This window comes from Podarcis vaucheri (assembly GCF_965113315.1).
Source record: "Podarcis vaucheri genome assembly, chromosome: 1".
Taxonomy (NCBI): Eukaryota; Metazoa; Chordata; class Lepidosauria; order Squamata; family Lacertidae; genus Podarcis; species Podarcis vaucheri.
The window spans coordinates 137,019,786-137,036,465 of NC_138759.1; the positions used below are offsets into that span (position 1 = coordinate 137,019,786).

At 43.1% G+C, this 16,680-nt stretch overlaps 1 protein-coding gene across 1 annotated transcript in view; it reads left to right on the plus strand.

The window, feature by feature from the left end:
- Positions 1–16,188, plus strand: part of ABCA12 (ATP binding cassette subfamily A member 12) — a 138,821-nt gene extending 122,633 nt beyond the window's left edge. The window contains exons 45-54 of the mRNA XM_082219734.1: positions 1,317–1,585; positions 3,461–3,677; positions 4,363–4,472; positions 5,655–5,799; positions 6,949–7,083; positions 8,938–9,041; positions 11,369–11,461; positions 13,567–13,672; positions 14,763–14,900; positions 15,750–16,188. Coding sequence (XP_082075860.1) covers positions 1,317–1,585; positions 3,461–3,677; positions 4,363–4,472; positions 5,655–5,799; positions 6,949–7,083; positions 8,938–9,041; positions 11,369–11,461; positions 13,567–13,672; positions 14,763–14,900; positions 15,750–15,869 — 1,437 coding nt within the window. The 3' untranslated portion in view covers positions 15,870–16,188. The remainder of the gene's footprint in view (positions 1–1,316; positions 1,586–3,460; positions 3,678–4,362; positions 4,473–5,654; positions 5,800–6,948; positions 7,084–8,937; positions 9,042–11,368; positions 11,462–13,566; positions 13,673–14,762; positions 14,901–15,749) is intronic.
- The last annotated feature ends 492 nt before the right edge of the window (positions 16,189–16,680 follow it).

Sequence of the window (16,680 nt, forward strand, 5' to 3'; positions counted from 1 at the left end):
AGTCCTTATTTCTAGTTACAATTTTTTTGCCCAAGCTACTGCACCGTATCTCTTTTTCTCTTTTATAAAAAAAGAAAGCAACCACAAAAACACACATTGTGAAGAAGGATGATAGGTGAATAAAAACTGTGACTGCCCTTGTCATATCTTGTTTAGATAACATCATGCCTGGGAGATTACCTAACAGTTTTTGAACCCTAGCTATAGATATTTACCAAATTAGGAAAAATGCTGTCCAATTTAAAAATGTAACGATGGGTAGACTAAATTCCTAAATCTAAACATAAAAGCAAAGTACTTCCACCATAGTAAGAAAGTATAGAAGCCAGCTCCTTTCTCTAAAAGATAAGCATTGTTTTATAATGGACCAGATTGTCAACTTTCATTATGGACATAGGTATTTCTTGAACATGCATTCAGCATTTTCCTTGAAGGCGTTTGATCAGGAAAGCGCACGCAAAGGATTTACAAAGGATTTGCTGCCCAAAGGCAGACAAGAGTTGTTGATTGACATTGATATGTCCCTTGCAGGTGCCTGACAAAGTCTCCCTATGGTGATTTATTGCCTATCTGATGCCCAGCACAAGTGTCAACAGCATTTCTCACTCCATGACAAGAAGTACAGGGATCAGACACAAAGACCAACTTTTCACTGCTTGTCAGATGGTATTTTCACACACACCCTTCTTGGAACAGCTGTACATAGTTTGGGCCAGATTATAGCCTGAAACCATCTGCAGCACCAGTTTTTGTTGTCTGCTAGCTGACCTGAAACTAATGTCTTCAGTGTATCTATGTGTTAAAGACTAGCTGAAATAGAAGGTCATTTATGGGCTAGCAATGTAGTACCAGAGGTGAAGCGTTCCACTGTGCTGAATATGCTACAACCCAGATCTCCAGAAGTTAACCTGAATCATATTGGCCTGGACATACCTGTAAACAAGATGTGAAAATAAAGCATACACGATGGGGAAAGTATGGCAGGAAAGGGGGGAAATTACCTTTTCTTGAGATGGGAGCAGGTTAAGGCAGCAAGTCCCTTTTTCTCATATAAGTGAGGGGTAGGGAAATCCTTCCTCATTCTGGTGAAACTGGCTGACTGGACCTCCACCAAGAATAGCCCGTTGATGAAGAAGGGGCCACAATAAATTTCTGCGTGATGCACACATACTTAGCAGCAGGATGTGTACAATACCTCTGCAACACCACCACCAGGAGGGACATTTTGCTATAAAACTCAATACATTATTCCTAATTTTTGTGATATATGAAACTAGAAAGTAAATGCACATTAAGGTATTTTTTCTTCCTTTCAGAGCTTGCATGACCTTGCTGAAACACTGAGGCATATTTATCTGATATTTCCACAATTCTGTTTCGGATATGGATTGATCGAACTGTCACAGTATCAAGCCTTGATGGGTTTCCTAAAAGCATATGGAGTGGATTACCCTGACAGAACCTTTGAGTTGGACAGGATAAGTTCCAAGCTGCTTGGGTTGTTTATCCAGGGGACTATATTGTTTTCAATCCGCCTCTTGGTCGATGATGGGACAATTCAGAAAGTCTGGCATAATACATTAGAGTAAGTGACCTGCGGGGAAAGGGTTCTCCAAAATCAGAAACAGGGTGATGGATTGACAAGGAACAAGATGTGGCATATAGACTTGTGATTTATTGTTTTACATTTACACCAGGGATTTGTAAAATGCTTCAGCAACAAACATGGATTTCTGATTAGATTATGATTATGACAACAGCCAAGCACAGTTTGCCCCAATCTCTGCCCCCCCCACCCCCGCATTGCAATCTGCCTTCTGTGCATTGGATACAGGAATTAGAAAATTGTCTTGTCGCACTATTGCCTTACTACATAACAGGCACACAGCCCCAAAATTAGAGAAATCCAAAAACAAGAAGGTATTGAGACAGGAGAATGGTCCCTCAGCTTGATCCACAAACCAGTATAATCAGGTAGTTCTTACGCTAAATTGGGTTGCATTCCAATTTCAACTCAGTGGTTTTTATTTCTGAGTAGACATGTATATAATAGCTACCATTTCCATTCTCACATTTTCCAACTGTGGAAGAAGATGGTATATGCAAAGGCATGGCGCTACCTTCTACAGAACTTTCACATATGAAACTATACCTGACCTACACAGAACCACAGATTAAAAAAATAGTAGAGTTGGAAGGGACCGCAAGGATCATCTAGTCCAGGCTTCCTCAAACTTGGCCCTCCAGATGTTTTTGGACTACAACTCCCATGATCCCTAGCTAGCAGGACCAGTGGTCAGGAATGATGGAAATTGTAGTCTCAAAACATCTGGAGGGCTGAGATAGAGGATCTATTCCAACCCTCTGCAATGCAGAAATCTTTTGCCCGACGTATCTATGGGAGCTGGTCTCTTTTAACACACCATTTTAAGCAGGAAGTTGTTGCACTAAGCTGAACTAAGGCTGCAATCCTATGTTCACCTACCTGAGACTAAACCTGATTTAACTGAATAGGACTTATTTCTGGGTAAACATGTATAGGATTGCACTGTTAGTCTCACTGACTTCAATGGGATGGAATATTCCTCTCTCTAGATGGTATCTAGTATGTGCCCCTGGGACAGCTCAGTCAGCAGAGCATGAGATTCTACCAGTAAGCAGGGCATGGAGGCCATAGCCCTCTCCTGCTTTTGCCTTGGGTTTTTGTGCCCATCATCTCATCCTGAGAGATATTCCTGCCTCTGATAACGAATGCTCCATTTATTCTCAAAGGTGACAGCTATAGACTGACTTTTTCTCTTTGTCGAAAGTTGCCAATGTGTTGTCATCCATTGTTGTCCCAAGCCAGCATGACCAATGGTCAGGCTTAATAGGAGTTGCAGTCCAAGAATATCTTGAGGGCTTCAAGTTAGCTACCCCTGCTTGCCTCTGCATCTGTCCAATCCCCTTCAGAAGCTGTCTAAGCTGGTGGTCATCATAGCAACTTTTGGTAGTATCAAAGCTGCTTTGAGGATCAGAGTCAGGAACATAAGAATCTCTTGTTTCTAAATGCTGCTTCAAGGGCTCAAGAGTAGGTGTCTCCAACAAGCAGCTGTGCTCCTTCTGCATGAGATGGTTTGTTTGTTAATGTATTTTTATTGTATCCCATTTTGGGATTGCTTTTAGTAATGAAGAGCAGGCTAGAAATATTTTAAATAAATGCATTACTTAAATGTATTTCTTGTCAATCAAACATGACTACAACTTGTGCCATCGCAATCTGTTGTTATGGAACCTTCTCCTTCATCCCTTAATTTTCCATTGTCTTTTAGTGGGGCAGGGCTGAGTTGGATCTATTTTTTATATTGGTGGTTCTTGTTATTACACTTGCTTTTAATGTTTGTGTTGTCAGCCACTTTGAGTTCACCTTTCTGAAAAACACTAAGATAGTGCTAACAGGAGTTGTCTTCCACCATGCTAGATTCGTGTATAACAAAGTACATGGCAAGCCACAATTCCACCTGGAAGCCATTGATGAGGAGGAAGACAAGGATGTACAAGCAGAAAGAGAGAGAGTCACATTAGGCTTAGCAGACTGCGACATGCTGCAGCTCCAGAATCTCACCAAAATCTACCATCTTCCCCACCGAAGAATTGTGGCAGTAAAAAATGTCAGTATTGGAATCCCAGCAGGAGAGGTAAGTCGGTACAATTAAAAACTCTGCTACTGCCTTGGAATACATTCAGAGGCTGGCTGTTGGGCTGGCTGGCACCCAACACAGAGCATTTGGGGAGCCATTTACTCAGAGCTCTCTGCTGCTGCACAGTGTTATTGTCTATAATCAACAGCTCATCCAGGCTGCAGTAAGCAGGGATGCAAGAGAGTGAGTGTGGGACTTCTCCCCTAAGTGGCCATAATATTACACTGGAACTTCAAGGAAAAACAACTCCAATATTCTGGGAAAACAGATGATATGGTCCTGTACCATATTACTGTACCGTATTACAAGCAAGATGAAAGGGTTCGTTCCTCACATCAAAAACATCCTGCATGTAAAAAGTAAACGTGTTTGCAGGAGTATTCAGCTGAGGCATTTGACTTCTCCACCTTGGAACTGTGATTTTGATTAATTTTGTCTGAAAATGAGCACATCCAAACACATTCAGTTCCCTTTGCTGAAGCCCATAAATTTACTTCCTAGGTTTCTTTTGTTGTTTCGGTTTTCTCATATGAATTAACAACTGTGCAGATAAGATTTCAGATTTTGCATTTGCAATTCTGTTTTAGCTCCGGCTATTGGGTTTTCTGAAAGAAATTATGAATGGGTTGATCTTTATTAATGCACTATAACTAAATTCTGGTCTTTCCCCCTAACAACCCAGTGTTTTGGCTTGCTTGGTGTGAATGGGGCTGGGAAAACCACCATCTTCAAAATGCTGACGGGAGACATTGAACCATCTTTTGGAAGGCTGCTGGTGCGAGATGAAACTGGGTATGACAGACTAATTCATTTTGGGCAATGAAAGACAAGCAAGTTAGCTGAGGAAACAAGTCTAATGTGACATTTGCTTGGGTTACAAATTTAACTATGAAGGCTGGCCATAAAGGAAGTGCAAACAATATAAATATAATGATTTTGCAGTTCCTTAGGTGTATGACATATGCCCAATTTTACTGTGCTCTCCATTTTATTAATGGGAGATGGAAGCAATGTGGCAGTCTTAATGCAAACTTAGTTGGGAGGCATTCCCACAGAACTGAGTTGAACTTGTTTCTGATGAAACAAATGTATGATCAGTCTGAAGGTTGCATCAAGTCATTTCTGCCCCAATCAATAGTCGGTTCTCCTTACTCCATGAACACTTACATGGTTACTTAACTACATCTCCCGGTGATTACAAAGGGTCAGACATCCAGCGAAGTTTGGCATATCTATATAAAAGAAGCAGTGTGGAATTTCTGTGGAGGGTTAGGGTGAGGAAACAAGACCAGTCAGTGAGATCTTGCTCCCCTGCTTGCATGCACTTTCACACATTGTGTCTACAAAGTGTCTGCAAAGACATGGCCTTAGCACTGTATCCCTGAAGGAGCATCTCCGCCCCCATTGTTCAGCATGGACACTGAGGTCCAGTTCCAAGGACCTGCTGGAGGTTCCCTCACTGTGAGAAGTGATGTTACAGGGAGAAGGCCTTCTTGGTAGCTGCGCCCACCATATGGAACACCCTCCCATCAGTTGTCAAACAGATAAACAACTATATGACAATTATACACAGAGGTCCAGCACCGAGGCCCTCCTGGCAGTTCCCTCACTGTGAGAAGCCAAGTTCCAGGGAACCAGGCAGAGGGCCTTCTTGGTAGTGGCACCCGCCCTGTGGAACACCCTCCCACCGGATGTCAAAGAGAAGAACTACCAGACTTTTAGCAGACATCTGAAGGCAGTCCTGTTTAGGGAAGCTTTTAATGTTTAACAAACCACTGTATTTTAATATTTTGTTGGAAGCCACCCAGAGTGGCTGGGGCAACCCAGTCAGATGGGGGGGGGGGGCACATTTATTTATTTATTTATTCATTTATTTATTTATTTAAGCTACTACTACACGGAGCTTAGGTATTTGTTTTCTGTTAGCCCTAACCTTTATTGACTGAAACCTTTCACATAATTGTATCAATTCAGGTCCTTGAATGATGTTGATGATGCACACTGGTCACTGTTTGGATACTGTCCTCAAGAGGATGCCCTGGATGATTTGCTGACAGTGGAAGAACATATGTATTACTATGCCCGACTACATGGCATCCCAGAGAAACATATTAAAGGGGTAAGTAGGTGTACATCAAGTTAGCAGTGAGTCTGTTGTGAAACTCTGCTCACCGTAGTTCTCTTTGGGTGTTACTTCCAAGGAGAGAAACAATAGTAGGGGAAACCATTGACCCTACCTCCATCATCACATTATCATCAAGATGAAGGCTTTGCACTCAACCCTGGTTTCAGCTAAATTTGAGTTCTTGATCTTCTGCTTTGCCACGTCATCTTGGGGAGCCATGCAGGATAGCAGCTGCCAAATGTCCAGTCTTCTCCCCTGGACTGAAACCATGGGAGGCCTTTTATTCTCATTTGCGGCAGAAGCTTCTGCACAGGGTGCTGCTGACTGGCTGGAAACTGGTGAGGTTATTAACTTGCTTCCTCCCAAAAGTAATTTTCAAAACTGAAAAAAGCCTATGACAAAGAAAGAGGAAAGACAGAAGGAAGGAAGAGCTGGACATGCGTTGTGATTGCATAAATGTAGATACGGGGCTTTAAAAACAAAAGAGCCGAGAGCCTGCTTGAATCATGGCAGGGAGAGGAGGAGGAGAGACAACCAAATCAGCATTCTCCTCACTGGGCGGCACTTCTGTCAAATCAATGGCAAATGTGGCCTAGAAGGTGGAAGGTAGGAGCCAAGTTCAAGACATGACAGAAGAACACATACAAAACACAGCCTTACAAAACAGCAGAGTTTAACATGAAGGTCTTGTGAATGCTGACTCTGTTTTATTCACCTTCCTTCTTTGCTAACTCCAAGCTGGCAGAGCAGCCAGGCATGCGCTGCTTTTGCTTGGCACAAAGAGGCTATAATATGACAGCAGTTTTTAGAGTTCAGTACTTATTGCTTAATTTGACAAAACAGGATGAACAAAAATAAGAGGGTTGTTATTTCCATTCATTATAAATTAAGCAAAGTTTTATTTAAATGTATGCAAGTTTCAAATTGCTGATTAGCTAGCATTCAGGCTGAGCTATTGAAAAAGGGCATCTGAGAGGCAAAATAAATGTTGGGCAGTCTTGAGGCTGGTGAAGTAACTCATTTACCTGAATGTCAGGTGCTAATGGTTTTGTTGTCTTGCTATCACTGTGCGAGTTGCTCAATGAGTTGCAACAATGACAACATATCAATGCCCAATCTTAAAAACAAAATATGTTTCCACAGATTGTACTTCGGCTTCTTTATCGACTTAACCTGATGCCTTACCAGCACAGAATCACTTCTATGTGTAGCTATGGTACCAACAGAAAGTTATCAACTGCTCTGGCCCTTCTCGGAAAACCCTCGATTTTACTCCTGGTAAGAAATCAACACTATTGTGTGTGTGTGTGAGAGAGACAGAGACAGAGACAGAGACAGAGAGAGAGAGAGAGACTTTGATTCACCATTTTCTCTAAACTGTTACAGAAACAGCAGCAACAAGAAGGGGCACCACATTAATTGTTAGAGTGAGAAGATGTACTCAGAACATTTAGCCATGAGATTAATGCTCTGAATAGAAACTAAACAATAGGGAAGGCTTGTTAATGTTTCACAATAAACGAACCCTTCTCAAGGAAATCAGAAACACTCTACATTCACTTTTTATAAAATCATTTTTTGGGCTCCAATTTGGAGTGGTATATAAAAGTTTTAAATAAATAAATACTCTTCTCCCCTCCAATTAACACATCTCACTTCAAGTGCTGAGTTCAAAGGGTAGGCTACAGAATATAGTTTATTTTGGGTGAGAGAACATAGGAGACTTGTATAATCTTTGCAGCATTTACCTTATTTACGAATATATGGGCAAAACCTAATGGAGACAAATACGCTCCTGTAAAGCAGACAGCACAGCCATTAATTCTGGCTCAGATCTTGTACAGAAAATAGCTGCACCCAAGAATGCTTCATCTTCAACCATCTCCCTCCCTCCTTCCCTCCCTCTCCCTCTCTTTCTCGTTTAATTTGCAAACCTGCTCCAATCTTCTAACTCTGAAAAACACTCTCTCACCCATTAAGGGGCATTAAGGTTCTTATGTTAAATTCTGGATTGTGCACTGAGGACAGGGCAGCCCATCACTTCCTCTCATAGCAAACTCAGCTGAGGGTTGTTGATAGTAAAGTTCAACCCCTTGTAGCATCTGATCAGGCAGAGCCATTGCCTCCTTGCATGGAGTCTCCCTTCTCGTCAGGGATGCTTGTCTCTGCTTCTTGCCCAATTAACTTCTGTGCATCCTGGAATGGAGCATCCAGCATGTCCTCAAGACTCCTTTGAAGCTGCACCCCTTGCTGTGGGGTCTCCTGCCTCTGCAGCTGGTCCACTGGCCACTCCAGCTCCTCCTCCATTGCATTCAGTCCTTCATTCACTCATTTATGTATTACATTTAGACACCTCCTTTATCTTCCAAGGAGGCACCCCAAGTGATGCATTTGTACTAGAAGTGTGTGTGTGTGTGTGTGTGTGAAATTGTGTTAATGACGGAACTTATAATAGTTGGGAAGGAGATTTCCTCAGCAGAACAACTGCAAACTCGGCCTGGTTTCTGACTATCAAGCTGTGATGTTCCCGTTTTTAATATCATGTTATCACCAAACAATCACAATTCAAACAATCACGGAAGTGCCTGGCAATTTTTGCTGATGGTGCCTGCTGAAGGATAATAGCATATGGGAGCTCATCTGTGGTCTATTGTCTGTGTAATGCTCAAAGCAGAAACCTTGCTTTAATCTATAAATGGAGTAGTAAGAATGTGCACAGCCCAAGTACTACTTGAATAGAAGTCATACACATTATCTGCCCCCAACATCATAATATCTTCCCAGTGCTGTTATCTAACAATGTGCATCTATCACTAATATTAACCATTTCTATTGTACACAGTAGCAATTGACTTTTGCCATTCATGATAACTTTTGTGTATTCTGGGAAGCATTCTATGCATCTGTTTAGTCATGCTTCTGTTGCAGCTTTACTATTACAGCATTGCTATTATTATTGTTAACAATAATATTAATCTTTTCTGGAAGCAACTACAACAAAAAGGGAGGAGTGATTAATGTGAAGGCCAAATATTAGTGGGTTTCCCCCTGAGAAAAGAGGAAACAGTGGCAACAAATCACAAGTTCCTCTTCTTTACTTTTTACATTTGCTGTCAACTTCTTTTATTTTAGGATGAGCCAAGCTCTGGCATGGATCCTAACGCTAAGAGACATCTCTGGAAAATCATCACTGAGGAAGTACAGAACCAATGTTCAGTGATACTTACTTCTCACAGGTAAAGTCCCAGGCTTCTAATGAAAATGATCAGACTCACTTTCCACATTGAGATGAGCCCAGTTCCTTGTTAGGCAAAAAAATTGCATTCAAACCTGTATTTGTTCACTGAAGGTACAGTGAGCGCAAATAGAGACTACCATGTGCTCCACTGAGCTAAAAGCTAAAAGAAAAATGGAATTGAAATGCTGGACTGGCCCATATAACTAGCCTAGGAAATATAAAATAATGTTTTAAAGTGGCTTACAATGAAACACAGAATGCCACACAAGAACAGACCAATATCCACGAACTAACATGGTGCCTGCCCACTTGCACTATAGAAATCCACTTACGCAGCAAAACGTCTGGTTTCTCTTCTCTCTCCAGCCCCTGGAAACCCCTCGAAAAATATGCACTGCAAGTTCCCACAACCCACTGGTGCAGATTTTGGAGGTTCACAGAGGGCTGGAAGGGGGGGGGGAGAGAAGTTATATTGCATTGCCCACTCCACTGGGTTTCACCCATACTAAATTACCGTATTTTTTGCACCATAACACTCACTTTTTTCCTCCTAGAAAGTAAGGGGAAATGTCTGTGCGTGTTATGGAGGGAATGCCTATGGGTGGCATGCCTACAGATTTTCCTCCTCTAAAAACTACATGTGTGTTATGGTTGGGTGCGTGTTATAGAGCGAAAAATACGGTACATACTTTACTGTATGTTCCCACTACAGCTTCTCTTGCTGTTTCCAGTGGAGCAGAATTTCTGAGACTCTGATTCCCCTGAAAGACACCTCCTAAAAGCCCCTCGTCCTTTGATGGTGCCCCTTCAGCAGCTGCCCAAGGACCTTCTAGTCAGCAACTAAACGAAGGGTCACAAAGTTGAGCTGAACCACTAATTTCATTTAGTTGTTTGTTTCTAAAATCTCTGTACTGGATTCTTTGCTACCAAAGCACTGCCCTTTGCATTAGCCAATAAAATGAAATGAAAACCATTCTGAAAATGAAGAGCAATTTAAATCCAGTTATCAAATCCACACAAGCTTTTAGAATAGTTGCAGTGGAAAAAGAATCCAAATTGTATCAACCTGAGCCATCACTAAACACTTTCCTGAGGAACCATGTTTCAGCTAGTCATTAAATGTCAACAGTGAAGTGGCTGAATGGGCTTCCAGAAGCAGCGCATTGCATTCCAGAGCATGGCTGGTGAGGCGACTGCCTCGGGCGGCAAGCTCCACAGGGGCAGCAGATCCCAATGGAGATCTTTATTCTCCCCCCCCCCCCCGTTGCTGATGTTGATCTTCACCTCAGGGACCAAAATGTCTTGGGCCAGCCCTGGCTGCCATCTTGGAGAAGGTTGTGACTGTGCTTACGCAGTCCTCAGGGTGCTGTACTTCCCCCACCATTCTGGCAACCCAAGGTGGAGGGGGCATAGCATATCCCATAACTCTTACGCGCTTGGTGGTGGAAACTGTTACCATTATTTAAGCAAAAATTGCACATTTTGCTACAGACCTGGAACATTATCAAAGTGGTAAGATGGGAGTGTTCCCTTCCTTTCTCATTCAAGAAAAGACAGAATTACAGAGCTGAGGGAAAGTGTTGCTTGATCTAGCCGACTGCCCCTGATAAAACGAAAAGCTAAAGAAGCTTAACGTTGCAGCAATTAGAAATGGCAATCCTCCCCAAGCTGTTATTTGTCTTTTAGGCCAGGTGCTTGGAAAATGGAAAACTTCTATTAATAACTTTATTTATTTTTTTAGGAATATAAAGGCCAGACTTAGTTCTGATTTGCTATACAAAAAGACGATCTATGGTGGGGATGGGAAAGGGATCAGTTCCTGATTATGGAAGACATTCAGGCAAATGGGATAGTAAGCCCCCTTCAGTCCTTTGCACTAAACAAAGTTGGGGAGGGGGCATGTCTAGTGATTTGGGCAGTGGGACCAATAAGTGCACTTCCACCCCACTGCACACTTTTGCCCTCACTTGTCCAGGCAGTACATCCAAAGAAGGCTTCTGCTTTCCTCTGAGAGGAAATTCTGCAGGGATTGTTGGAGATGATGCCCCCCCCCTCATGGTCCCTTCTAACTGTACAGTTCTATGATTCTGTGAATGCAGCCGTGCTTGGCACTGCCCAGAGTGGGTGACAGTCCAGGGAAAGCCCTTTATGTCTAAGCCCTGGGAGGTCAAGCAGCTGAATCCCACGCTGCTTAATATTGACTGATGTGCAGATTGTGTGCATTTTCCAAAAACACTGGAGATCCACTCCACACACATTCTCACCATCATAGATTCTTCTCATGCTTCTTGGGGACTTCATTACTCTACTTTCTCCGTTTTTCAGCATGGAAGAATGTGAGGCTCTCTGCACAAGACTGGCTATCATGGTAAATGGAAGTTTCCGGTGCCTGGGTTCGCTGCAGCATATAAAGAGCAGGTTGGTAAAATGTCTCTCACAACAGTTCCCATAGGTTTACTGTGAGACACAACTGAGCAGGAAATGGTGAAATGAAGACTTGTTTTTGTTACAAAGCCAAAGAAAAAAAGGGAGAATGATAGAAAGAGAGCAAACAAGTGCTTTTCTCTGGATAGGAAATTGCAGGTTGCAGTCCTGTGCACTTTCCCCTAGAAGTAAGTTTTGTTGAACTCAGTGGAGCTTTCTTCTGAGTAGACATATACAGGACACCACTCTTAGTCTGCACCTGTTATCTCTGAGGATTTGGACAGGCTGGTTGGATGAGTTGATTCTCCTTGATTCTTGCCCACCCTGCCTCGTTATAGCGGCCAGGCTGGGCTGGCCAGGGGGCTCCATGGGGTGGTCAGGGAGTCTTCCTGGACTCCCTTAAAGAAGTGGTATCTTTGGTCCCAGCCATTATGGTCAATTATCGCCCAGTCTCAAATCTTCCATTCCTGGGCAAGGTGATTGCGCGGACAGGCGGAGACCCCTCAAGCCCCAGGCGACCCCCAGGAGAAATAATGACACTTGACAACGTGTTATGGGATTAAAATTGGCCACAACTTTATTAAACTTTCAGATGTAGTAAGACCTTGGCTTAGGCATTGGGCATTTATCCCTCCCAGTCCCCAGCTGGGGATCTGGGGAACATCAGGGTTATCCAAACTGTGTGGGAATTGGGCTGACTCTGGAGAATGTCTGTTCAAACAGAGAGCCCACCCCCAATTTCGCTGCATTGAAGGGGAGAGCGCTGACAACCCATTGGCGTATGGCCAGTGCCTCCCCTCAAAATAACCCCTTTAACAGGGAACCCTGGGATCGCCGCCTCGGGGGGGCTTGGGTCACCGCTTCACCCCCCCCCATTGAGGGAAAATAGACTAAAGGATTCTGCCCAAGGCCTACAAACCACCAAAGTTGTGACGTTTTGCTATGGGGAAGGCAAAACCTGCCAATGCAGGGAAATTCCTTCCCGGTCCCTCAGCAGCAACCATCAAAGACTGCAGCAGTGCCTGCAGGCTGTAAAGAAGAAGTTTAAACTGCAAAAGAAGGCATAAACTGAGGGAGGGCGGGGTGGGGGGAGTTCAGGAGCCGACTGAGGACAAACAGGTAAGTTACACCCTCTATTGTGAGTGTGGGCAGTCCTAACTCTACCTGGCCAATTCCCTTGGCAACGCCCCCCCAAGCATTTGTCTAGGCTAGGCGGAACCTCCAGGTACCCAGCTGGGTGGGGGGAGAGGTGAAGCCAGGCTACCTTGCCAGGAGCCTCATAGTCTTGGGGGGGGGCTGCGCTCAACCACGCAAAAGCCCCCCAGTTAATGTGGGGAGCGGTCATTGAGCGGGTGGTTGTGGAACAACTCCGGGCACATCTGGAGGATGCGGAACATTTGGATCCCTTCCACTTAGAATTCAGGCCCCAACATGGGACTGAAACTGCCCTCGTCACACAAGGGACTGAGGTGAAACAGGACTTCAAACTCTGTTTCGTAAATCATCCTCTGGTCAGCCCGAAACAAACTCTAAATTATATGCAATACAACTCTCATCTGGAGGGTCGCACATTACCCATCCCTGGTGTGGATACTTGGGGCATGTTTTGTTCTCGTTTAGGTGCAACACCCATGCGCTGAAGGATGAGCATAAGGCTCATTAAAGTCCCACTGCTTCTCATTCAGTGCACTCACATTGCAGCATTTAGGCAATGATTAAAACCTGTGTGCACCTTCTGTATCCCCATCCAGTCATGGGTGTAAAATACTTGACCACTAGCCTATTCTACTGGATGGTGACCTAGATTTTGTGAGGTGCATGCAAGCTGGGTGAAGGAAAGGAGCTCTGCTGAAGCAAATATTAATTCCTCTTGCACAGATAGTTTGCTTGTGCCTTACTTCTTCCAGACCCTACATGTTGACTATCCCTGACATGTGAGTTTCTGCACATTGACAGTGGACAGATTTATCCCTAATGTCCTTGTGGTTATTGTAAGAATTTAATATAGTTTTGTTTGGTGTCCTAGAAGGACTGCTTGATTCTAGTTTTTAAACCTCTTTTACATTCCATAAAATATTTATTTCCTTTTATCCCCCCAGATTTGGAAAAGGTTTCACCGTGAAGATGCATTTGAATAATAATTCCGACAGTATAGAAAAGCTGACAGAATTTTTGCAATTGACCTTTCCAAATACACATCTGAAGGTAAATGTAAAAGAATGTGCAGGGCATTATGTTGTAGGAAGTGATAAATATTTTGAGTATCCACCTGCAGCCTAAAGTGGTACAACCCAGATATTGGCAAGAATGAGGGTAAATAGTTTTGAATGCATTTGAGCACTAGCAGAATTTTTAAAGTGTCTTGAGTTATTTCAGCAATGCTATCATTAAAGTACTTCCATGATTTAACAGTATACCAGTCAAATATTACCTTCTTATTATAAAGGCAGGGGAACTGAGGTGTAAGATTTTACATAGCTCCTCTGCAAGCTAGACTGGTGACTGGGAGCGGCCGCCGAGACCATATAACACCGGTCTTGAAAGACCTACATTGGCTCCCAGTACGTTTCTGAGCACAATTCAAAGTGTTGGTGCTGACCTTTAAAGCCCTAAACGGCCTTGGTCCAGTATATCTGAAGGAGCATCTCCACCCCCATCGTTCTGCCCGGACACTGAGGTCCAGCTCCGAGGGCCTTCTGGCGGTTCCCTCACTGCGAGAAGCCAAGTTACAGGGAACCAGGCAGAGGGCCTTCTCGGTAATGGCGCCCGCCCTGTGGAACGCCCTCCCATCAGATGTCAAAGCGATAAACAACTACCTGACATTCAGAAGACATCTTAAGGCAGCCCTGTTCAGGGAAGTTTTTAATATGTGACATTTTAGTGTATTTTTCATCTTTGTTGGAAGCCGCCCAGAGTAGCTGGGGAAACCCAGCCAGATGGGCAGGGTACAAATAATAAATTATTATTATTATTATTATTTATTATTATTATTATGACTGAATCGATCTATCATGTCAGTGACAAAATGATAGAACCAACATTTGAAACATCTTCCTAATCAATAGCAGCTAGTAACATTAGACCTAACTGATTCTGGTGCTCCTTGCATAACTGTTGTGTGGAGATCCAGAATCAGCAACAGAAGCATTGGAAAAAAGGAGGCCGTACGGAGGAATAAACACGAGCACACAAAGGGGCCAGAGCTCATAAGGATAGCTATCAATCAATAAGATAAACAGTGCCTCCCCCCTCTGAATCTGGCATTCATTAACAGTAAATCTTCTTATTGGTACAGGACCATCAACTGAATATGGTGGAATATCATGTCCCGGTGTCTGCAGGAGGCGTAGCAAACATATTTCAAATGCTGGAAGCAAACAAAGAGGTCTTCAAAATCAGGCACTTCTCAGTGAGTCAAACAACTCTAGAAGAGGTATGGAATGATACTTGTCCAATTATGCTATACATGTATTTATGTATGTGTTTATTTTTATCTTAAATATGTCTACCTTGCCTTTCTAGGCATCCAAAGCAGCTAGCAATTTGATTGTCTTTATAAATAATAGTATACAGCACCAACACCTAAAATAACACAACACAACCTAAACATGTAAGCACTGAAAACATCAGAGAGAAGCCAACAGATCAATAATATTTACTATCAAAAGCCTTGAAGAACATGGCAGTTTTAATCAAGAACCCAGAAGATAGCAGTTTTGGTGTCCGGCACGTGCTTCTGGGGAGGGAATCCGAAATCAGGGCACCACCACAGAGAAAATCCTGCTTTTGGACCCACCTTCTAACTTCCAAAGGCAGGGACACCTGGAGCAGGTTTATGCAGGTGGTGGTATCTTTTAGATATATTGTATTTCCTTTGCAAACTGCTCCATTACTGAACATAGAATATCTAAAAGCAGCTTTTACCAGCTATATCATTCTAAGCTCACAGCCCAAAGCATAGGAACAATATGGCAGATACCAGCTAGATTTTTAAAAAATATAGGTGTACCTGAGATACAACGTGAATTCTTTAGCCAAGCAGTACATGAAGGCTTCTATTTAACATCTAATCCATTTTGCTATTAAAACCAAAAGAAGAATATAGTAGGCAGGAAATTTCAGAGGGATCTGTAGGAAATAGAAAAAGCAATAGTTCGCCTGTGGAATATTATGTTTTGCCAAGTCTCTTTACATGCACATGAATATCCAGCCTTGGGAAGGCATTTGTAAGCAATCCAAAAAGCAGGGTAGATTTAATTTCATATATTTTGTTTCATTTTAGGTTTTCATCAACTTTGCTAAGGATCAAGGTGACCTGGATGTTTCGGATGCAAGTTCAGACATAACCTCAGATAGCTCTGACTTAAGCAGCCAAGATTCTAATGTAACTGCTCTTTACTAAGGTTTTATTCTCTCAAGATATTTTAGGTATTCATTTTGGAATCCTGAACACTAGAACCCATGATGGAAACACCTATCCTTATATCAGATTGGTCTTTAACTTGTTTCCTCTGCATTGGCTTCTGTGCTCATTATTTATCTATGCAAAGAATGTATAGACACTTTCCTGTATATGTTGCCCTGTGTGCTTGGGAACTTCCCTCCTCCAAGTACCATATCCGCTAGATGAAAACAATTCTTCTGCATTCAGGGTCATAAGCTAATGCTTTGCTGTGTACAGGGATTACATCAGTATTAAATAAAATTATTTAAAATCCAAAGTCGTTACCTTTTAATTTCTATGATCTTTGGTTTTAAAAAAAGGTAAAGGACCCCTGACAGCTAAGTCCAGTTGCAGGCGACTCTGGGGTTGCGGCGCTCATCTCTCTTTATTGGCCAAGGGAGCTGGCGTTTGTCTGCAGACAGCTTCCGGGTCATGTGGCCAGCATGACTAAGCCACTTCTGGCGAACCAGAGCAGCGCACAGAAACGCCATTTACCTTCCCACTGGAGCGGGACCTATTTATCTACTTGCACTTGGACGTGCTTTCGAACTGCTAGGTTGGCAGGAGCTGGGACTGAGCAACGGGAGCTCACCCCATCGCAGGGATTCTGATCGACAAGCCCTGGACTCAGTGGTTTAGACCACAGTACCACCCGCATCCCATGATCTTTGGTTAGCCCCATATATAAAACATGAAGCACCATATAAATTTTCCTGGACAGTGGCCAGACAAAGGAAGTGTAGAATGAAATTTTCTTGGACTGATGGAG